Source organism: Stegodyphus dumicola, chromosome 3 (genome assembly GCF_044657685.1).
Source record: "Stegodyphus dumicola isolate Sdum_Otavi_A_Nest chromosome 3, ASM4465768v1".
Classification (NCBI taxonomy): domain Eukaryota; kingdom Metazoa; phylum Arthropoda; class Arachnida; order Araneae; family Eresidae; genus Stegodyphus; species Stegodyphus dumicola.
This window is the reverse complement of record NC_140770.1, coordinates 52795466-52819999: the sequence shown is the minus strand read 5'-3', so window position 1 is coordinate 52819999 and position 24534 is coordinate 52795466. Positions and strand designations below refer to the sequence as shown.

The 24534-nt window shown below is 28.0% G+C and overlaps 1 protein-coding gene across 1 annotated transcript in view; it reads left to right on the top strand.

The window, feature by feature from the left end:
• LOC118191499 (RCC1 and BTB domain-containing protein 1-like) overlaps positions 1-23679 on the top strand; it is a 53020-nt gene extending 29341 nt beyond the window's left edge. The window contains exons 9-15 of the mRNA XM_085812888.1: positions 1157-1212; positions 2624-2694; positions 2818-2871; positions 3023-3120; positions 6963-7093; positions 9766-9943; positions 18188-23679. Coding sequence (XP_085669014.1) covers positions 1157-1212; positions 2624-2694; positions 2818-2871; positions 3023-3120; positions 6963-7093; positions 9766-9906 — 551 coding nt within the window. The 3' untranslated portion in view covers positions 9907-9943; positions 18188-23679. The remainder of the gene's footprint in view (positions 1-1156; positions 1213-2623; positions 2695-2817; positions 2872-3022; positions 3121-6962; positions 7094-9765; positions 9944-18187) is intronic.
• Positions 23680-24534: the final 855 nt, after the last annotated feature.

The window sequence follows — 24534 nt, the reverse complement described above, 5'->3', positions numbered from 1 at the left end:
TTGGTCATTTTTGAAGTGGTCTTCTGTAGTAATTAATTCCTATGTGAGGATTCGCTCTGTATTATTTATTAAATAAAATAATATTAATTATGTGTCATTGAAGTAAATCCATATATGAACTTATATTAAATTAACAAATTTTTTAATAGTCATTATTTTAAAGTAGCTATTGCAAATTTTTAAAATTTATTTCTGCTTTTAAAATTATTGCAAACTTTAAATTTCTATTTGTTTGACTATTTATCTTAAACTGTTGTGGGAAGGACTGAATCTAAGATATGCATAATCTAAGATTTAAGATCAAGACTTAAGATATGCTAAAATTTAAGAACTAAACTGTAAGTGTTTTTAATAAAAGTAAACATAACTTAGATGGTGACATTTGGACAGCAATTCTGTAACTTTTCTTGAAGAAAAATAAAAAATATCTTTCATTGCTGATCACTTTTTTATCTTCAGTTATTTGTTCTCGATTTTCTTCTAAATTTTTCCATAGTACTTTTTCAATTGCTGAATTAAATATCCTTGAAGCAGCATTCATTAAAGTCTATCAACTTTAGTTAAAGATTTTAATTCTGATTCTGTTCTTTCAGAAGTATATCCTTGTGTATCTTTCCTTGTGTAATATTTGCCCATTTTCCTCAATAGATGGTACCATAATTATTTATTCTTATTTTATTTATCTTAAGTGATGAAATTTTGACGAAGTGGCACAGAATATGTTTTTCTACCTATGTATAACCTGTATATTAGAAATATGACTTTTCAAAATGCATACAGCATAACATAAACTGAAACCACTATATAGAATATAGTAAATAAAATTCATTTAAATATTTGTTTTTATCCAGCGAAAACAGATAGTTTTTACATTCCATGGATAACAAACCAAAATTTAAAAGGTTACACAAATGTTGTTTGTTGCATTATGTTATTTAATACTGTATTTTCATTAAATACTTTTTTTAGACCATACTTTCATAACTCCCTTTATTCTGTGTTATTGAATACTTAAGTTATTATATTTTATTTCCTAATTTTTCTAACTTGCAATTGACTATTTAAATTCTCTTTAAAAATTAATTGTTGTATAAATTACCTCTTTATGTGTATGTAATTATTTGGAAAAAAAAAGAAAAATTTTATTCCTTTTCAGATGTGGTTTTGACAAACCGAGTAAGTGATAGCCTGAGACAATCATTTGATGAAGAGGTAATTTTTTTGTCTGTTTTATTAATTATTTGCTTGTTTTATATTAATTATTTATGGAACAATAATTGTTGTTTTATATTCATTATTTATGGAACAATAATTGGTTATGGAACAATAATATTTTGGCACAAAGAAGAAAACATTCTACAGATATGAAACTATGTAAATCAGTAGAATACAGGCTGGTTAGTTGCGCCATATTTGAGTCATTATCATGAATGACCTGAGTTTAATTAGATTGCTCATCACTGTATATCCTAAAGTGGTCCTACTGTGTATCCTAAATGGTAGCCTTGTGAGTCAGTATGTAGCTGATGCTTCATAAATATAGAAAACACTATAAATGCAGCCAAGAGAAGGGAGTGAAAAAAATGTCATATAGAGTCCAGAGATGTTGACTTATGCAATTTACAGATTTTAGGAGAATTCTTAGACATTCAGCGGTAAATAGCATGTAGATAGCAACAATGGACTGAGTGACAGTAAAGGACCCAGTATACAGACAGCAGCAAAAGCTGTAGAGGTGGACAGTGAGTTCTGTAAGTTAGTTTAGAATAGCGGTTACAACATGTTTGTAATTCAGAAGGAAAGGGAATTCCAATTCGCACTTGATAACAGCAGCATATCCATGGATATCAACTCTCATTTTCAAATGTGGCTAGATACACCTGCAAAAGCAGCTAAAAAGTCGCTAAATTCAAAAGGAATTTCACTAAAAGTAGTAGCTAAAATTTAAAAAAAAAAGTATAATCCATATCCTATAATAAGTTTTGTTACTCGTTATTTTTTAAACTGAATCTTCATGAAAATATAAATAATGTCCTAATTGTTCTGTAAACCTTCAAAGAGTTTTCGCGGATCACCAGTTGGCGACCGCTGGTTTAGAATATCCGAAACTCTTGCCAAGTGACACATTTTCTTATTTTATGATCGTATGTGTCTTACATCTTATTTCTATTTCAGAATGAACCAATTGATTAAAAAGTTGCTGTCTTTTTTGTAAGATACATTAAGCAAAATCACACTATTCAAGTTAATGTGGAGTCTACAAAAGGAGTTATTTTTCAACCTAACTTCTGGGCTAGTGCCAGAATTTAAGTTTCATTTCATTGTCTTCTATACATTGATACATATATATACTCAGTACTATTTGTGTAAGTATTTGTAAGATAATTAGAAAATAAATACTCTAGGAAATTTCTAATATGTATGAAATAATCTTGCTACTAAATAATTTTACTGGTTAATTACAGATTGTTTTCCTAATGGTTTTTATGTACTTATTAAATTTGGTGATGGCTATTATACCTTTTTAGTTTAATGAAGTAAAATTGTTATCTCTTTTACTTTCATTAACATAATTTTTCTGTTTAGATGCTTTGGAAATAAGATTTTTCTTGTTTCTTTTTAGGAATCAAGTGATTTGAAGTTTAATGTTGATGGCAAATTGATATATGTTCATAAAGCTATACTGAAAATCAGGTAAGATATAAGACAAACTGATGTATTTACACTGATATAGCATGGCAATTTTAAATGAAATACTAATTTTCTTTTATGTTACCTCAGTAAGTTTATGAGTAATAATTATGGTTTTGCTTTTAGGTGTGAACATTTTAGGTCTATGTTTCAAGCACATTGGGGAGAAGATGAAAAAGAGTAAGATGTTTATGTACCCCTTTTCTTATATTTATCAATTTTCAATTGTTTCATATTTTTATTAACAAGTGGGCATGTGTATTAGCTTATCTGTAATTTATATTCTTTTTAAAATAGAACTGATATCTTATCATTTCTTTTAAATTTTTAGCACAATAGATATAACTCAATTTTCATATCCTGTTTATCGAGCATTCCTGAAGTATTTATACACTGATGAAGTAGATCTACCTCCCGAGGATGCTATTGGTATGTGCTTTGGAGTTAATTGTTTCAAAGTTTGGTATAATAAGCTTTGAGTTGTTAAATAAATATGTGAAATATCTGTGCAAAATTTTATGTTATTAGGCATTGTTGGGAATTAAATTGTTGGAGAGCAGTGTGAGGAAAACTTAGTCTTCAGTGAAACTTCAGTAAAAAAGTAATCAGTAATTGACTGACCAAATGAAATTTGACCTCTAAAATGTTTTGGGTCTAAAATTTTAAATTTTATGTTACTATTTTACTTTTTATGAGGAATTAAACTTTCTGACTAAATTAACATCTAATTTATGAAATTTATTTTGTATATAATTTTGCTGTGCGAATATGTATATATATGATTTGTATGTTTTTTTTTGGGGGGGGGGCAGGAGAAAAACTTTTAATATAAAATATCATATAATATTTAATTTTGGTTATGACGAAGTTTTATCTTATACATTAAATTAGAATAAGTTACCAAGAAACTTATTCTGATTTAATGTATTACCAAGAATGTGCTACCAAGAAAGGGAGTTTATTGCAGTGTTTCTTTTGAAATGCAGTGTTATTTCTTTCAAGAAATGAAATGTATTTCTCAGTTAAAAGTTAGCATAAATTCCTTATTAATTGTGAACTGAAAGTTGTAAACCAGAAAAATCAGACTGTTATATTCATATATAGAGAGTGCTTCATCATCAGGGAAATATTTGTAATTATCATATATTTGATAATTACAAATAAGTAGAAGCATGAAATGTAAATAGGATGAAATTTTTACATTTTGTTATTAACAGCTTAGGAAATTACAAAATGAAAATGCAAGTAAGATGCATGGTATTTTAAGTTAAGGGAGGTAAAAAATTTCTAGGAATTTCTGTAGTATTCAGTAGGATATAACCAATTTATCACAAAAACTTTGAATATGGAGATTGATAGTAAGTGTTAACTCTTTCACAACCAATCCACTCGATACGGCCCTACATTGAAACAACCAGAACCGTCCGAAAATGGCCGAGATTGTAATCTTGTTTTCTTCCCTCCTCCTAAGGTATGCAGTAGCAGGTGCAGTTTACCCAAATGCCTTTTTAATCAGTTTACTGCAGACAGCTTGTCCTAAAAGGTTTCTTATCTTTTGCTTGTTCATGTCATTTTGTTGTTGATTCTTTTGTGGTACAGTGTGCTTTTAAGCTTTAAACAGCAATAAAATTGCAGTTTAAAAATTTAAGGATTATATTTATTTTTAATCAATTTATTCCTTCCTATAAAAATAACGGAAATAAACCAAATCTAAGATGTGATCATAACAAAGCCAGAAAGCTTGTTGGTCTGACCTTCAGAATAGTTTTATAAAGAATGAGGTCAAAGGGTAATGGAATCTGTTAGAAAGTACAAAGGATGTCACTCGAAATCTTCACACCTATTTTCTGCGTTAATGGACGGGGAGGGGAGGAAATTGCTGTGAAACTAGAAAAGTTTTTCGGGCAGTTCGGTACTTTGAGGGTACAGTTTAGCGAAGGGTCTGGATTTCAAAGAGTTAATGAAACACCAGTTTATTTTAAACATTAAAAGAAATTTTTTTTGTACGGGGGGGGGGGGAAGACACCACTGCATGATAATAGTGTTTGAACATTTTTAAGTTGATCATATTTGTAAATAGTGAACTTAAAACTAAAAACTAAACTTTATGTTCAATTTTGCAGTTCTGAAACATTATAGAATTTTAACTATAAATTACTAAATGTATTGGTTTCATGAAACTTGTACATTTGCATAAACTTAAAGACTTTTCTTAAATATATAATATTAGCTTGTATATAATGTAAGACCTTAAGGTTTCTTAAAACCTTAAGATTTCTTAAGGACCTTAAGAATTCTTAAGGTTTATATAAAATCTTAAGAATATGTGTGTTACAAATGAAAGGAATCCTGTAAGAGAACAGACATTATGTTTTTTCATTTCTTTATACTCCATTTCATCAAAAACGCTAATTCTAAATTATTATGTAATATATTCCATTTAAAAAGACGTAAGTATTTTCTACATGAAGATATTAATATGAGAGTGTTATGAAGCCTAACATATTATGAAGCATTGATGGGCAAGTTTTGCATGTTAAAATAGGAACTGAAATTTCCAGAATCATTGTTATTTGCTTTTACCTATGACAGTGATTTCCATTCTGGTTACATATGGTGAGTGACTATTTTTACAGTAGTATTATAATAGAGTATGGACATATTCAATCATTAACAAGTAGTATTTGGGAGAAATAAATGTGTTATACAATTAGCCAAAAGACTTGTAATTCCAGATTGAGGTACAAATGTGGGGATGTAGAAGTACTTAACTGGCTTAAATTGACAGAAAGGCTTATTAGATAGCGAATCTGAATTATTCTTTACATATGAATAGTTTGAGAACTGTAGTGCTCAAAGAAGATGGTCTTGAATACATAATAGCACCATGAAAATGGTGATTGTAAAAGGTTATATAAATTTAATTTTTATCATAAATTATCACTTTTATAACAATAAAATGTAAATTCAAATGTATATTCTTAAAAAAATAATCTTGCATTTATCTTGTGTAGTACTGGGCAATTATGGTTTTGATTATTTAAAATCTAATCATTTAGCTGATCCCAATATTGCAACATATATGCAGTGATTACAGAAGTTGATTGCTTCCCGCCCTCCTCTTTCCTCTAAATGGGGCAAATGATTGGTTCTAATAATGTCTTATCTCTCAAAGTACAGTATTTTGTTGAGCATTGGCTGGCAGATTCAAATCTGTTTAATAACTGTTTCATTAGTTGATGTGCCAAAATCAGTGTTAGTTCACAATGTAACTTCTTTTGAAAATTGAGATTTTATTAAACAACAACAAGATTTCTAGCGGAAGAAGAATAATTCAAATCTTTGTGAATGCACTAGACTTGTTTTAAAAATACATATTCAGAGAAGATTTTACACTTAAGGAGTTCAAACTTATTACATATATCTTGTTTGTTTTTCATATTAAAAAAAAAACCACAGGTAATGGGAATTTTAAAGATAGTATAAATGGTTCGTGGAGAGTAAGAGGAAATGGGATACATATTACCAGTTAATATAGATGCAAATGATATCTCGAATAATAATTTGTACTGCATTATAAGAAAGGAATAATATTGTAATCTGATATTTTATCTACTCCCATATAATTTAGGATGCATTTTCCACTAACATTCAGAAAAATATATTGGGAAATCTTAATTTCACATGAAGGCAGAATCATTTCATATTCAAACTGGATTTTTAAGTTTCAGGATGCATAACTAAAAAGTTTTTTTTTTATTATTATTTCTGTTTGCAAAGCTGATCAGACTTCTTGGATTAATTTATATATATTCGTGGGGGGAAGAAAGAAGAAAAGAGAAGCATAACTTAGGTATTATTAAAAACTGCCCATATCAATGCATGTTATAGATTTTTAGTGCAAGGCACTGTTTTCCATGACTTTTAGATTACTGTTCAATATTTATTATCATAATCATCTTACATTGAGGATATTCAGTAAAATGATCTTGTTAAGTTTTTAATATTTTTGCTAGTATTTTAACGTAGTTTTTTTTTTATTTATTAGTCGTTTTAAACATGATGCAATGTTTTCTCTTACATAGTCATTTGATAATCTTCTGCTTATATGTGGTATTTATGTATTTGTTTTATGTAAAGTATGTGGATATTTAATGAATTTGTATTGAATCTTATTGTGGTAATGCCAACATTATTTTTTTTTAAACCACAATATGATAACTTTATTATTAGTAAATGTGTTTAGTTTACAATTTTTGAATGTTTTATAGGTTTATTAGATCTGGCCAACTCCTATTGTGAAGTGCAACTGAAAAGGCACTGTGAGTGCATCATTAAACATGGAATAACTGTAGAAAATGTAGCAATGTTATATGCCGCTGCTCTTAAATATTCTGCAAAGGTAATAATTATAAATATTTTAGATTATAGTTACATGAATAGTGTAAATTGCAGAATTTAGGAAATCCTTATGTGCAATTAAATTTGAGTATTTGGAAATGAAAAGGTTTATTTCATTTCTGATATTATTTTCTTACAATGAGAAAACATATCATGTAAATATATTTTATTTTATTGATTGTATAGTGATTTTATTTGATTCATTTTCTAACTTCAATGTAAATACATCAAAGTTTTTTTATGCTTCAAATCACCTAAAGCAAATTTTTTTTGATAGTGTGTGTGTTTGTGATTTGGTAATTATATGTAGCTTAAAATATTTCACGAAAATCAAATTGTGCAATTAATTTGAACTATATTAATTGCCTTATAAAAATTTAAGCTTAAAAAAAAGGGGGTGGAAGGACATTTACAAAATCTTTTCTGCTGTATTTTATATTTATTTTACCTAGCCAGATTTTGATTTTCACTCAAAGTTCGTATAACTTTCTTCAGACTAATTAATTGGAAATCAAATAAGATAATGCTTCCTTTGCGTGGAATGAAATGGTTATGCATTCTTAAGGAAGGAAGAAGTACGAAAAAATTCTCAAAATTTTGGTTGAGCTTGAAAGGTATCAGTAATGATTGTTTCCTGTTCATGAGCGTTAGTTTATTTATAAATTGCTGGTAAATTGTGGAATAATTTATTTGTGACTGTAGAAAGAACTGATTTGTGAATGATTTTATTTGTAAAATTAATAGATTTTGTTAATTCATTATTTATTCATCTTATGGATAATTTACTCTATTGACCCAAATATATAAGAGCTTTCTGGTTATGCTTATTATTTTATTGTAATTTAAAGAGGAAATAATTAAATGGTCTTAATGAACTTTTTAAAATTAAGCTGTATGTGCAAGTATGAGTTTTCATAAGAGCATTAAGGGGGGAAATTATCATACATTTTAGCCAATATTTTAATTAAAATTCTTGAAATATACCCAATGTCTTGAAATAGACAAAAGATTTTAAAAATAGAAGAGAAAAAGAGAATGTTACATGAAAAACTGATTTAGCACTTAAGGTTATGTGTTTTAACGACTTCCCTTTGTAGAATTGTACTGGATACGAAAGCGAGGAAGCTCCCTAGCAGACATTACCTTCACATCCTTAACTGAAAATAAACGGCAGAAACTATCTCTTACATAACTTATTACACTATGCTGTTAGAGAGTTGATAATATCACTGTGCATTATTTTTTCATTTTTATAGCTAATAATAAATATGCTTCTACATTCTATTTGTGTTTCTTGTCTTAGCAGTTTGAATTATCCCTTAATGAGGTAGGAGATTTTCATTCTACTTTAATATTTGCTTATCGTCAGGTAACTAACTGCATAGATGACAAACAAAGAACTGGGCATTCCTTCATTACCCCTGAGGGCCCACCAGCGGCCGAGCGGTAAAATCGCTGAACACTGGTTGTTCGGTCCGAGGTTCGAATCCCGCGAACAGGCTGGCTGCGTGGGCGTTTTCGTGGTTTTCCCCATGTGTAACGTGTATACGAGCCAGTTTCCCTTAGAAAGTCCTCCACAAAGGCATCCCTCCTCTTAGGCAGATAGCCCTCGAGGCTTTGCCATAATCACACACACACACACACATTACCCCTGAGGTCTTCTTATAGTTGGAAGGAAGGTGACAACATCTGTGGAGGATTTGTAGCTATTATATCTCAGTTCGCAAAAAATTTTAAGCAAATTTTTTTTTTTGCTTAAAATGTAACCAATGTAACCAAAAAGATTGTAAATGTATGCTTGAGGAGCTAATTTCAATAAAAAATGGTATGTAGACTATTAAGTTATCCATTTTTATTATTACTTGCTCTCATTTCATATATTTTATTATGAATTATTATATTATTCATATATTTCGTGTCTTTTATGTTATTTTTTTCCATTCCCAAGTGATAAATTTCTAAAATTAAATTTATTAGTCCAAAAGGCTTTGTCCCTGAAGGACTATTGTTTTCGTTTTTCAATTTTGCATTGAAAACCTTAAAAGGCTGTATCACTTTTCAAATCGTTGCCACCGAATACTATCGCCCTGTATTATATTTGAAGACATTAAATAATGAAGGATCTGCATAAATGTATGTATGTTTCTCACATTGTGATAAAACAACGGTACCTAGAGCTATCCAGTTTTGAATGATATAATCCTACTGTGAATATGAGCATCTGAGAGCCCAAATTTGAATTTTGGAATTTGTTTTATTATCGATTTCATATTTTGTAAAACCTTAACGAATTTTTTATTAACAAACTCAACGATTTAATAACAAGCAATGGCGACACTCTACGGGGGCCTTTTTATCTCCAGCCGCGAAACTGTGTATCGGAAATTCTAAAGATATGCTCATTAAAAAATTATTTTGCGACATTGTTGAACTGAATTTTATGGTTTAAGTGCAACTAAGATGATATTTAATAAATAAAGGTAACACACAAAATGTAAAAAAAAAAAAAAAAAAAGCCCCTTTGTATGTAATTTAAATCTGAAACCTTTCAGATTTTTTTTATTGATATATTTGTTCATTTTTTCATGCCAATTGGCTGTTCAGATGGACAATTATAGTTTAACTTTTCTTTATTAAACAGAGTAGCTGAAAGTTGTCTGTGTTTTCTTTCAGGAGCTTGAGGACTTTTGTTTTGGATTTGCCTTGAACCATCTTACTGCAGTTGCCCAAACAGAGGCTTTCAATAAGTTAGATGAACCTACTGTAAAGAATTTTATATTGAAAGCTGCACGGCATGGAGCCTTTAAATACTGACAAAGATTTTAATTTAGACCTTGCAGCATGTTATGAAGTATGTGTATTTAATTTTTTCACAATTGTATATTCAGTAACATGTTCTCATATAATATTGCATGTTGTAAATAAAAAGTTTCTATTTGCTAAAATTATATCTAAACATTAAATTGCATCTAGTTTAACAGCTTTATAATGTTCTTCAGACGAATTTTTGATAATTTAACAGTTAGAGCAAAAAGATTTAATTTTTTATTAAGTCCATAAAAAAAAAGCAGGTAACATTAATTAAGAAATTCACTAAGTACAATGCAGTAATAGTTTCATCATTGCTGAAATTCAAGTGTAATTGTATTAGCAATTTAATTATAAAATAAGTAGTGGTTGGATATAAAATAATTTTCTTATTTAGTACATTGCATTCTTTTTAATTTATCAGATTTAGTGTTTTGCTTAATTGTATGTTTAGACTAATATGATTTGTTTAAGAGAAATGTGTCTGATTTTTCTATCTTTATCCTTGATATCTAATTTTTGTACAAGTCTTGAATTACAATAATTTCTTTTAAAAATGAAAAATTTTGTAATTCTGTAACTTTAAGTGTATGATCATGTCCAGTGCAGTAAAAATAGTAATCGTAACTCAGTATTAAAAAAAAAAAAAAAAAAATCATTATATTTCATAGTATTGCAATTTAAAGAAATTAAAGCTAGTTTAAATTTAGCTTAAGGTATAATGGCATTGATCAAATGAATTTCATTAACTGTGACTACTTTATAAAGGAATGAAAAGAATAAGAGTATTGTTACATTATATATAATATATATACATATATGTGTTAGTTGGATTGCATTTTCTCTTACTTCACTATTGCAAATTTACTGCTGTGTTTTGTATCAAAAGTAATTGTAATAAAAGGTAAGGTGTTGAGAAGTCTCAAATGTGATCATTCATGAATGCATGCATTGCATGTGTTGCACTGTGTATTCAAATTAAGAATCTGCTGCTGAAGAAATAAAATACATTCAGTTAGCTAACTTCTAAATCATCACATGCATGCATAAATCAAAAATTTAGGGTGGTGATGCTAACATCATAAGTTTTTCTTTTAAAGAAAAATGCTTATAGACATTTAAAACATATCTTTATTTTAGACATAATTCGTTAGATAAAATATAATGAAGTAATAGAGGACTGGTTACTTGGTGTACTGGCTTTTTAGTCTTTGGCTTTACCTTTCTAAAGTGTAGGTGATGATTAAGAGAAGTGACAAACAGTATATTAGATCATTTCTGGGTAAAAGACTTTGGTCTTATTTTTGCTGTTGTGTAGCATGCATCATTTTCATTATATAAAAATCATGTTATAGGGATTAGTTTTGAAATGATGCACTTCAGAAGGATTTTTTAAAAGTATTTATTATTTTCAGGATTGATAACCGAATAAAAGAAGCTTTAGGGGATGTTAAAAATTAGAAGTAAAATTGTATCTTACTCACACACATCAGTCAAGAAGTGTTTGTATTTTTAACCACTATGATTGTGTGGTTATTGGAAATAGTGTAGCCCTTGAAAGTTATCAACTGGGAAAAGAATTCATTTGTTGAAGATTTTTTTAAATGACATTTAATTAAATTATTGTAGATGTGGAAACAACCATAAAAACACCTTGCAGCTGCCATGTTCAGTGCTTGAGAACTGAACCCTTATTGAACACCAGTGTATAGTGGTCTTTTCCACTTGACGACTGATAGACTGTAGCAAGGCCATGATGGTTTCTGGCAGTTTTCTAAGATATACATAAGATATATACCTGGATGTTAAATGAAAATGTTAAAGTGAACCAAGCTGAAATTTTGTGGATCCTCCGTGTAATAGTAAATAATTATTTCTTTTCATTATGTAACTCTGTTAAAACTCTGCAAAAAAAAGTTCCTAGACTTGGCCTTGCCACAAGGAAAGTTGTTAAGTTCATTGAGGATTTCATATGTAACATTGCATGGACTTGGCCCATACTTTCTTAAAATGACTGATGAATCCTGAAAGGAATGTACAATTTTTCGTTGTTATGGTGGGCCACTGAATGAGCAGAACTTAAAGCAATTAAATTTATATTTGTATCATTAAAATTCAAAAGAGAGCTGCATTTCAAAGAGTTAGTTGTATTGGTAATGAATTGGTGTGACACTCAGTGAGCATAAAATCCATGTTGTCATCATAAGATATAGATTTGAATTATATGCTGGTGTTGTGATTAGAACATTCCAATGTTGATTAAGCTGTATTTTAATTACTTGAAGAGAAAATTGAATGGAAGCTTTGGGTTGCTTTATGTTAACAGTTGTAATTTACTATTATTGCAGATTTTTTTCAGAAATGATGGGAAATTAAAACCATTTACAAATGCAGTTAAATTTCTAGAAAGTATTTGTATATTGGTTTGCTAAATTTCCATCATGGGTGAAGAAATCAGAAATTTTTGCATGAAAAATATTAAGATTTTCAGGTTGTTGGTATCTATTGTTAAAAAAATATACTGCTGTGCTTTCTTCTATCAAACGTGAAGAACTCTAGATTTGCCATTTTTAAAAATATATTTTTTGATTTTTTAAGTAAAAGGGGGGAAAAAACCACTGTTCAGTATAGTTAAAATTTTAATCATTCCCATAGTATTATTGTATTTACACACTCTGTTCTTATTTTATGTTTGTTTTATATTTGAGTAGTTTCTAAAAATGCTGAAAAAAAAAATCAACACTTTATATAATGTACTAGGTGGCAAATTACCAAACCTACTGATGAGACTAATGAGGTGTTTTATTAATAAAATGATTTTCCAAAAGAAGATAAAGGCAGATTTATTTGTTAATGTAAAATGTTGATATTTAGAGTAATGTTTAAAACTTTTTCTCCTCATTGCTTTTTGAATTAAAAGCAAAATACTTGGCTGATACTAGATTTTACTACATAAGAAGAGAGCTGTCTTTAAAAAGTAAATAGTTGCAATATGTATAAATTTAAAATTCAGTGATAAGGAAGGAATCAGTAAAGAATACATTGCCATTTGTAAGATGCCTTGCAAATCTGTTACCTTTAGTTCTATTAAAAATATATATGTGAATAAACTTGTTGGAAGTAAAGTTTTAATGTATTAGTGATAGTTTTTTTATGAAGAAGGTCCATCATGAATAAAGCCATAGAATCTGCTAACTGTTACTGGAATCGTATCTTTAATTTAATTGGCATCAATGTCCAGTGTCACAAATACCTGTCTCGAATTATATTGGTTATGGCTGTTTAACGTTTTCAGAATGACTGGCTTGAAATGAAAGAGGTTTTTAATCAATAACAGAATGCTAATATCTGAAAGAGCATTTATAAGTGTTGACTCCATAAGATGTCGTAGGATTGTTAAAGATGCAGAATGAGGAAATTGTCACATTGGATAGGAGATGATGCAGTTTAATAAAACATAGTAATAATAATTAAATACCTAATAGTAATGAAATACAATTTAATAATTCTAAATACAAAGGTTAAAAAAAAGCAGGAAACAAAAGGAATAAAGAATATTAAAAAGCAGCCAATGGGAAACTTGTAGTATTTAAGGAAATTATTTCAAGAGTTTGTTGTAGTCTAAGATGGTTCATGCTGTTACAGATATTGGAAGTTAAAGACTTAAAACTGAAAGCAATGAAAAATTTAGGAATAATTTAAGAGAATGTGTAAACTCTCATAGATGGCAGAAATCCGACTCAAGATTACCCTGAAATAAAAAGAATGTGTTAATGTTGTAACATGTAATGATTTTGAGTTTTATTAAGAGAAAAATATATATGCATGTAAAGGATTACTTAACTAGTTATTGGTTTATTTGATGAAGCTAGTTGTTAATTATGATTATATGAATTTCATTATATCTCAAATAAAAGCATTTTATAAGTTTGACTCGTATATTTAATGCACACATTATTAAAAAAAAGTGATGAAAAACTGCATGGTTTTATTTATTTATTTATTTATTTTATTAAAAACAACTACACATCTTTGGTGCTTCTATCTCTGGGTATGTATTGCAGAGTCTTGCAAATATCATTAGCATTGAACAGAACTTTATCGTTAACAGCATGTAAGCCATATTCTGCCCACAGAGAGATTTCTGCTATCCTGCAGTAAATATCATATTTAGTAGAAAAGTAAAGCAGTTTGAATGGTTTAAAGAAAATCATGTCAAAGCTAATCTTATTTCTCTTAGTTTCAAATTTGCTCCATTTCTGAAGATTGGAGAATAGATGAGGTAGGTTATGGCATTACTAAAAGAATCTGTATGATCAGTCATGACTGATTTGATTACTTTCAGCATTGTTGCTACTACTGTATCAGTTCTGTTATGTTTCTTTTTTCAGTAGGTCATCATTTTGAAGTGTATTCCTTCCTGTTATTAAAATTGTAAAGCATGAAGAAATTATTCTGCTATTCTTGAGTGGAAAAGTGTTGTGTAGAACTTTATTTCATATTATTGCAGAGTAAACAGAAGAAAGTAAATAGTAGATGAAACAGATGAAATGGAGTAAATGTTAGAAAATAGTCATAAGAAATCACAGGTTCCAGGCAAATTGTGACTGGACCTATTTTGTTTCTTATGGTGTGTCTAAATAAGGTAATATACTCAGCTTCCATTGAAGTTGTATAAGTTACAAAGGTATATAATTTGGAAAGTATGAGAAAAGCAGAACTTCTACAGATTTCCTTGTGGTTCTTCATCACAGCCCACTCTATAATGGCCTTGAAGTGCAAAAATCACGTGATCCAGATGGTTGATGTGTTTTTGTGGTAGTGTGTGATTGCAAATCCGTGGTCATGAATTTTTTGGATATATATTATGCCAATAGTGTTATGTAAGTAGATTATTTTGCTATTCTAAGTGATTTTAATAACTTAAGCTTTATGCAATAGTTTAATAGTTTTATCTATATTTCGGTTTATATTTTTTTAATTTTTAGATTTGTTTGGGAAAATTTATAGCTGTTCTCAAGCTTATCCAGGTGTTTCGTTTTAGCATCGAACACATTTACTCTAGTTTTAACATTTTGCATAGTATTGTTTGGAATATTTGTTTGGTATACTACATTAGGAATTCTTTATTTTGATTACGTCTTTCTAACAACATATTTGAATACAGAATGCCTCGACACTGCAGTGTATTTGGTTGCAAATTAATCCAATTACAACAAAAACGAGAATGTCACTACTTATTCTTTACCTAAATCACCTAAAAGAAGAGCTGAATAGTTAAGGAAAATTCCGTAAGATTTAAGTAAATTAAAAAACCCCATAATTTGTATAAAGCATTTTGATGAATCTCAGGTAATTATTAGAAAGTGAGAAGAAGCTTCGTTTTAAAAGCAATATTATAATTTAATCATCAAATATCAATGTCCCTTTAATGTCTCTGGTACTTTTCCGTTTTGCCGGCGCAAGCGATAAAGTCGCCAATAATGGTACAACCGATGTCAAACAGAATATTCTCACTGGTAACCTTTTACGCCTCATTTTCAAAACAAGTCGCAGCTTTTTCTTATCAGATTGATTGTTTCTTTCAATACTGGCATACAATTACGTATAATTTTTATCAGATAGTTCAGTTTTATGTCTAAGGCCATTTTCGGTAATTAAGTCAAATAGGATGCAATCACAGCGCTTACCGGAAGCCGAAAATATAGAAAAGGCAAAGTCAAGGGTTAAATTCATCAATTCTGATGAGAATGCATTAGTGAAGTAAAGCACTGCAGTTTTACATAATTTCTGAGTAAGCTATTCGTACGCATTGAAATATTTCTTGCATTTAAACTTGTGTTTGAAATAAAGATTTAATTTGAAATTAATGTAGATAATTACTGAGAGCATTAGATTTTTGTAGAGTAGTTTACGTGAGATGAGATCGCTTGGGGTCACGTGATATGAACCGGCGAATTAGGATGTTGAACCATGAAAGCATAGTAAATTCTTAAATTGAAAGCATAGTAAATTCTTAAATTAATGTCTTTTTGCAAATTTATTGTCTTTATTTATTGTCTTTTTACTAAGTTTTAAGCGATATTAAAATGTTTATGCCTTCAAAAAAAGAATTCTTAGAACTAAAATTTTTTAAATATTTTTTATGTGTATACTGTATGTTGTCGCCAATAAAGCCTGCTTGGCGAGATTTGCGCCGGCAAAACGGAAAAGTACCATGTCTCTTTTACCAGATTATGATAAGGATTATATAATCTTTACCTTTGTGAATATTGATGATTATTCAAATTTACTAATTAATGATTTTTCTATAGAAAATGTTCCTTCTGATATTTTACCAGCGCTAGTTTATGTTTCAGGTTATGCTTCTATGAAAGATTAAGGGTGGTAAAATGCAGTATTTTCCAGAATTGGTGGCAAAGTGTTCATTCGGTAGATATAGCAGATGATATTTTTGGTTTTCTTAAAGAATTAAATAGGGGGAAATTTAGTTTTTAATTTAAATTTTTTAATTTAACTAGTTTCTAAAATTAATTTTACATTTTGAAGTTGCTTTACTAACATCTTCAATTGTACATTTCTTATTTGGTGAAATTCTTAAAAACATGGAAGATACATTTCTTATATCAGGAAAGCAATTGGGTATTTTATATAAGTTATCTTGCATACAGTTAGGTCAAATTAACTTTAACTTAACAGATTCTTGCACTTGGGGAATGACTTTGCAAACTCAGTTAGAAAATATCTGTTTGACAACTTGTAAAAACTTGTTAAATAATTATACAAAATATAAAAATGACAAAATTAATATAAAATGTTCATATGAAAAAGTTAAAAAATTTACCAATTGATTTCAGTTAATAAGTCGCAACTGTTTACTTTTATGTATGCTTCTGCATAAATTATGTATAATACGTAGGATGCGTGTATATGGTACAGTTGCAAGTTTTATGAATTTATTTTTGATAGTGGAATAGGCCTGTAATTTGGGAATACCACTTTAAAAAAAAAATAAATAACTAAACTTAATCACTAACCTCTTAGGTGGTTTGGAAAAAGTGATACAACATAAAATTGGAGCTGGCACAAATAGAAGGCTCTCCTTTTTATGAATGTAATTAGCATTTCATTTTTCGAAATTTTCTTGAAAGATTTATTTATAGCATAACATGCATATCTTCATATCATTCATACATGCATAAGTTTATCTTCATACACAAATTTTCTAGCATTTAAGGAATTTTTAATTCATTTTGCTGTTTTGACAAAATTGTGATATCCAAGTTTTTATTAGTAAATAAAGTGATAAGAGATGACTATGGATATTTGCCTTCTAAAAATTTATATAGCTGATGCGATGGTAGCGGCATTGATTTTTACGAAATATTCTGCTCTTAATATTTAAATTTACATCCATAAATCTATTGAATTTTCCCCCTTTTGTGGATTTTATATTATTTTATGAAAATTTTTTATTTAGATTACATAAATGGATTCCATTTTTATTAAAATTGCAGAAATAAAGTTTGTATGTGGTGATTCTCAATGATATTTTTAGTTATATAAACAAAATACAATTGGTTTTAAAAATTATTGAAGATATGCATTTTAGCGCCTGTGAAAATATTACACAATGAAAAATTTAATGCTAGTCATATGACCTACTCACGTTTATTAATTTTACTTATATTTATTTTAAGAGAAAACTATTATTTTCAGCAAGTTAAACTTTGCAATTATAGTGAAGAGAAAAAGATCATCTATTCTGATCACATGACCTTACGAAACTGATTTCGCTTCAAGGCCATGATAGAGTCGGCCATGTTCTTCATTAAGACAGAAAAAGTCAGTAGCATGTAATTGTCGTACATACCCTTCCCCCCCAAAAAAGTAAATGATACATGTGTTCAGCCTAGCCCAGCCCAAATTAAGGTTACAGAGAAGGAAAAACTTATAAAAACATATTATAATATTCTTTTATTAAATGGTATTGAAACCCTATGATATGAAGAATTTGTCAAAAATATTAGTTATTTCTTAAATCTGAAAATTCACAAAGTAGATTTTTTTCATCAACATTTAGTAAATTTCTATAGCAACTTGACAGAACAATGGAATTATCTCCTACTGTAAAAATTCCTTTCTTTTTGTGTGTCATTTATTAACTTAAATATAATTGTATTGATGTATTTTTCATTAATTTCCCTTTTTCAGTTTAGTTTATTTTGTAAGGAAAAACTCTTTATTATAGTTATTTTTGTTGTATTTAAATTTTGTTATTTTTCAGATTCATGTTGACATTTCAAGAGCTGTTCTTGCCTGCAGTAACTTAGTATGTAACATAAAGCAATAGTTATTTTGATATTGTAGTAAATATGTCTCTGTGGACTCAAATTAGGTTTGTGAAGTTAAAAGCAATAGTATGTTTTAAATCTCTTCATTGTATTCTGCCATTTGTTTCTTTATAAAAATAGAGTAGTTGAATTATGAAAATTACCATTTAAATTCTCTGATTCATATTTTATAAATTATTTTATTTGAAAAGGAAATAATAATGGCACATGTATGTTTACAGATGAACAGTGAAGCATGATTGTAGTGAATTATTATTATTTTGGATTGTAATATGCATTTTTTTCCATTTTTAATGCATTTTTTATTCAAATATTTTGTGTGCTTTTAATTTTTTTAACAATAAATGGGTGATTGATAAATTTAAGCTAACATAATTAAGTATAATATATTTTTTGAGATTGAGCCTTAATAATTGAACTAGAAATATCTTCACTAATGTCCATGGGGCATATAACATCTTATTTTGCAATCAAACGAAACATTTGTTTTATTCTAAAGCTAGTCTTCACATGTTTTTTTTTTTTTTTTTTTTTGTTGGTTTATAAAAATATTTAAAAAGGATGTTTTCTGAGTTTAAGATTTAAAAAGCTAAAAAATTTCTATTTGAATAGATTGTGGAATAAGAGTGTGTTTGTCATAAGACTTATTTTTGTTATTATTATTAATCTTACACTAGAACTCTTGGCGTTTATCACTGATATTCCAAGATAAACTTTTGTAATGAAAATTTGGCATTTTCAATGGGAAAAATCACCTTGGTATTGAGAATGTGAAGCACAATTTTTATTCTATGTTATGGCAATTTTTGAACAAAGTAGAATGTTTTGTAATAATTTATATACAAATGTTTTATAACCATACAGTTGTTATATATTATGAATAAAATTTTATAAGGAGAAAAGGAATTTATAATGGCACATATATGATGTATAAAATGTCAAAATTAGTATAAAAAATTAGTTTGTCTTCCAGCTGAAAGTTGGCAATTAAAGACATTTTGAAAGTAACCTTCAGCCATTTTTAAAGCAATTAAGAACAACTGAAGAGTATTTCAAAATTACATTTCTTATAAGCCAGTTTCGTATGTAATGTTTAAGCTCTTGAAATTCAAACAAACATGCTTTTGCAAGTCTAGGCTTTAAATAGGTATTTTAATGTCAATACTGCATATGTAAATTCTGCATTGAATAATGAAGCATTGATCTTCTGAAGCACTGAATCAGTATTTAATTCATTGCTTCAGATGTACATTCTTATAATACAATAATTCTGATAACGCAGCATAATGGCAAAGTACAAAAAAATGTGTGCTACAGTGAATTAATATATTTAATTATTAAAAACTGCACTTTCATTGCACAAAATGGATTGCATAGCTTTGTTTATTGCATTTAAAAAAAATCCATGGTATGGTGGCCATGGTATGGTATCCGTAGTTGTAGTTATACTTCAAGGTTTAATTTTATTTAAAAATTTTTTATGTATTCATTAAGACAAAATTAAAAATATAGGCCAAGAAAGATACCCAGAGTAGCAAATTGTAAATTATATTCTGCAGCTACTGCACATTCTAATTAAAATTTGTGTTATATATGGCTATCTTAAAAATTATTAAATACCTGGAAGGAATCAAACAAATGTGAGCAGTATAGATATGATAGGTTTTTGCACATATATAAACAGGGAATGAAATGTCTGATAAATTTCTGATACAAATGAAATCATTCCTTTTTGTAATAGATATTGTTTTCCATTTTTATGAATTATCGTTTAATTTCTAAGCCTGTGAAAGGCAGGATAATACAATTTACTGTTCTGCTTTGTGAGATAATTATTGCTAATTTCTCACATGATGTAAATTAGAATTTATATGTGTCTGTTAATTACTTAACAACATTTCAACGTAAAAGAAGTTCAGTTTTTGTACTATTATGTATGAGGCAGTTGAATCAAAAGGAAGGAAAGCATGGCATTTTGTACTGAAAATATTTATTTGTTGCCCAAGATATAGTTTTTATAAATATTTCCTGAAATAGTTACAGTTTAAGAGTAATCCTGAAGTAATTACAGTTAAGTTACAGTTTAACATCTGTTCTGAATCCATCATTGTTATAATATATTTTTTTAGTAGATTTAGGTGTTTGTTTTACTGCTAAGTGCTCCAAATTATTAATTAAAAGTAAATTCAAGGAAATTATTTAATTATAATAAAATGGGGTTATGTAACTTTCATTTTTATATTTAAGTTGAATATGATTAGGCAAACTGAATAAGAATAAGGAATATTGAAGACTGTCTTGAAATTCATTGCCATATCTTCAGTTGTTTGAAATATGTAAGAATAATATATTTTATTAGTAATTAATAGTGCAATTTTTTATTTTAGTTAATTAAGAAAAGTATTTTTAATCTATAATAAAATTTAGATTTCCGTTTCTCCCTAGTGTGATATACTTAAGTAACTTTTGCATTTGCCAAATTTTGGACTATATCACACTAGTGCCAGTTATATGTCCCTTCTATTTTCTGCAAATTTTGTTACTTCAAAAAATAATAGAGTTAAATGTGTGTATGTAAATTTTATATTTGATTGCAGTTTGTTATGCATTTTACATTTATTTATTCTTAAAATCTCTCTGTATGAACTTATTATTTTATTATTCTAAAAAATTATGATCTCAGATATTTTCATTTTCTTTATTCAGAATTAATTAAGGAAAAAAAATTAAAAAAGTGACCAACAGTATTTATTATTGTAACTTCATGTATGATTATGACATTATTTGATTGATACAGTGCACATGATAGAATAATGAATTTGGTATTAATATATAAAAAATAATTTGATATTCTTCCAGTTCTAGCAAGGAATATGATTGCAAAAATATATTGTTGGCCTTATACTTTTTCTTAGACTTTTATCATTCTTCGGAACTTATTTATAGTATAATCAGAGATGCTTGTTTCAAATAATTTATTTTAAAAATATATTAACTCCATTTGCTTGTTGAAATTAAGAAGAAACATTACTTTTTGCACAATTAACTTTTGACTGATGTTTTATCCTGAACAGTATAGTAGCTAGTAGAATGTTTGCTAGTTTGAAACCAAGATGTGGGTTTGAATCCCACATAAGGCTTATCTGTATGTAGGTGTCCCCCCCATCCCCAAAGAACCCGTAGTAGTATCATGAAGGTGAGTTTGCTAAATGACATATGGGTTCGGCTATTTCTAACAGATGTTTATAAGGAAGTATCCAGTCACCTTGGGGGGGGCAGAGTGTATGGATAATTTTAGTTGATGCTTAATCTTATAAAAAATTAATATTCATTTAAAGGGCTTTAAAATGTTTATGGTTAGAGTTTAATAAAAGCTCATAATATTTATATCATATTGTTTAATAATCATATTGTTCTAATCTAAATAATCTAAATATCATATTGTTTGTATCAACAAATATGTTGAAAGTTTAACATTTCACATAATTTATATAATGCTTAGCATTCAGACTTTATATGACTTGAAAACTTGTATCAGAAATGCTGTAAATTAAATATGAATGTTATATACTTTGTGGGACCAAATTCACTGCTGTCCTTAGACTTTCTCTAATGCTAAGTGGACATTTAAACTATAGATTGTTAAAAGCCAGTAGCATTTCATTTGCATGTTAAGTTACATTGTCTGATAAACTGTGTGATAATTACAATTCATATCTCATGTGAGTTTTTTCCCCCTGCTTTTAATGTGAAATTCTCTGCTGTAGATTATGAAATGATAATCACTTAGGTTATGACAACATTTTCTTATAAGTTAAAGATTGATAAATTTATAATTGAATATGTATTTCATGTCTTTCAAAGGCAGAATTTAATCTGCAGTTACCCCCCCTCCCAAAAAAAATCTTATAATTTTATTTATTCCTATCACCTGGATTAGAGAAAGTTGTGATGATTTGAAAAAGATAAAAATTGCTTGTAAATAATAAACCCTGTATGTTACTACATTGATATACAGTTTATGATAACTCAACATAAAGTGACTTTCTATTTGAGCAATACAATTAATGTGTCTTTTATGTCATATTGTCTGTCAGGTGCTTGATGACATTCATCATTTTTTGTGCTATGCAGCTGGAAGCTGTATTCTTATTACTTAATATTTTTATATGAGGCAATTTTATTAATTTATGTGATTTTTATTGTTACACTGCATTTAATTTTGTAATTTGATATGGTGCACAGTAAATTTTCAACTCTGTATATCTTTGCACTGTACATGCAAAATAATTGCTTTTGCTTACTGTAATAGTGATTAGTAAATAGTATATGTGAGTGATGTAAGCTCATAATGTTTCATCTTAGCTTAAATAAAGGGAGAAGCTCTTTATATCCCTGTCATATTTATTAATTTTTGACATTTTTTCATTTATTACAAAACCGCTTTTCTAAGCTTTTTGTATGGTGTAAGTGAAGCTGTTTTGTCTGTGCTTTTTGTCTGTTATACAAATAATACAACCAAAGAATTATTAGTGGCATTCCTTGAAGGTCAGTTCTTGAATTAAGTAAAGTAAAGCAGATGAAGGGTCTTTGGATTATCTCCTTTGAGGATTAGTATTGCAAAATATGCAGTGTTCTCTGTTTACATATCATATTAATATACTTATTATTAATTAAATATGTGTTTAATTCTTTGTAATTAATTTCCCTTTTCTCCTTCTTATTTTAAATTAATTTTACTTGAAATAAACAATTTATTTTTGCTTTTAGTAGCTTGAATAGAGTTGCATCAATGATAATGATGAAACAGTCATAAATTTATATGTAAATATATTCACAGAGATGTACTACATAATTTATTTTAGTTATAAGCAGGAACTTACATAACTAAATGCTTGAAATCAATATTTGATTTGAAACAGCTCATTAAATGTTAGTTTTAATTCTTTATTTATAACTCATCATATTACGTAATATTTTTACTTTAAAACCATTTTACCGTACGTGTGTGGTCTGATAAGGAAAACTTATGTAATTGAAATTAATTAATGTATGAATTGTTTCTATTAATTTAAACGAAGGAACATATAAATCTTTTCTTTGTTTAATATTATCTTTGTTTTGTTGTTAGAGAAAATTTCTTCATAAAATTCCATAACTGATATATCTTATACATATATATATATATATATAAACATATATATGCACATACACATTAGAAATACCTTTTTATTAAGGTATCATTTTATTATATTATTATTATTATTAATTTTCATTTACCTTAGTGTACATGTTATTAAAATGTGTTGTTATTATAAAGTGATGCTTAAGCAGAAGATATTATGATACATTAGTAATTTGCTAAAAACTTTAAGAGTAAAGTGAAGACAAAAAAAAAAAAAAAAAAAAAAAGATGATATAAAAATATGATGTAATGTTTTGATGAGAAAAACAGGAAAACTAGGCTATAAGGCTATAAGCTAGTCTTCTTGTCTTCGCCCCCTTCTTCCTGTTATCAAAAATAGAACGCAGTATCACAATACCGTTCAGGTTATTTTTTATGCTGAGAGTTAAAATTCTTGATGTTTAATGTAGTTTGTGGTTTATGGAGCAGTCATTTAAAATTCTGAAATAATCTGTACAGGGTGTATGTATTGAAGAACTTAATAAATAGGCAGAGCTTTCAATGTTGAAATATGCATGTGTAATGGTTAATTCATTATGGCAAAGCATGCGAGGTTATCTGCCTTAGGAAAGCTGCCTTTGTGGAATACTTTCCAAGAGAAACTGGCTCATATTCATGATAAAAAAAGAACGGAATAAAACTTCTATGTAATCAGCCTGTTGGTTAAAAACTGTGTTTAGGCCAATAACTAGCAATCAACGATTTATTTGCATGATCACTGGTGGGTTGTGTATCTGAAGAGTGTTTTTCCCTTAATTTACACTGATTATTCTGATTTTTGGCCCTTTAACCTAAAGGAAAATATATGAAATATTTTGGCATAATTTGATTTTAGAAATGTTTTATTGAACTAGTAACAGTTGACTCTTTTTTTTTTTTTTTTTTTTTTTTTAATTTCTGATGACATTGGCCCTAACTGTTGTAGAAAATAATTAGTAGTCATGTTATTTTTATAAAATAGTTGTATATCAAGCATGTTTTTTATAAAGTAGCTTTATATCAAGCATGGTTTGCCTTAATAAATAACCTCAATTACATTAAGTGTGATTTAAAATTTAATATGCTTATATAGTAAATATCAATGTATAAAAAGTC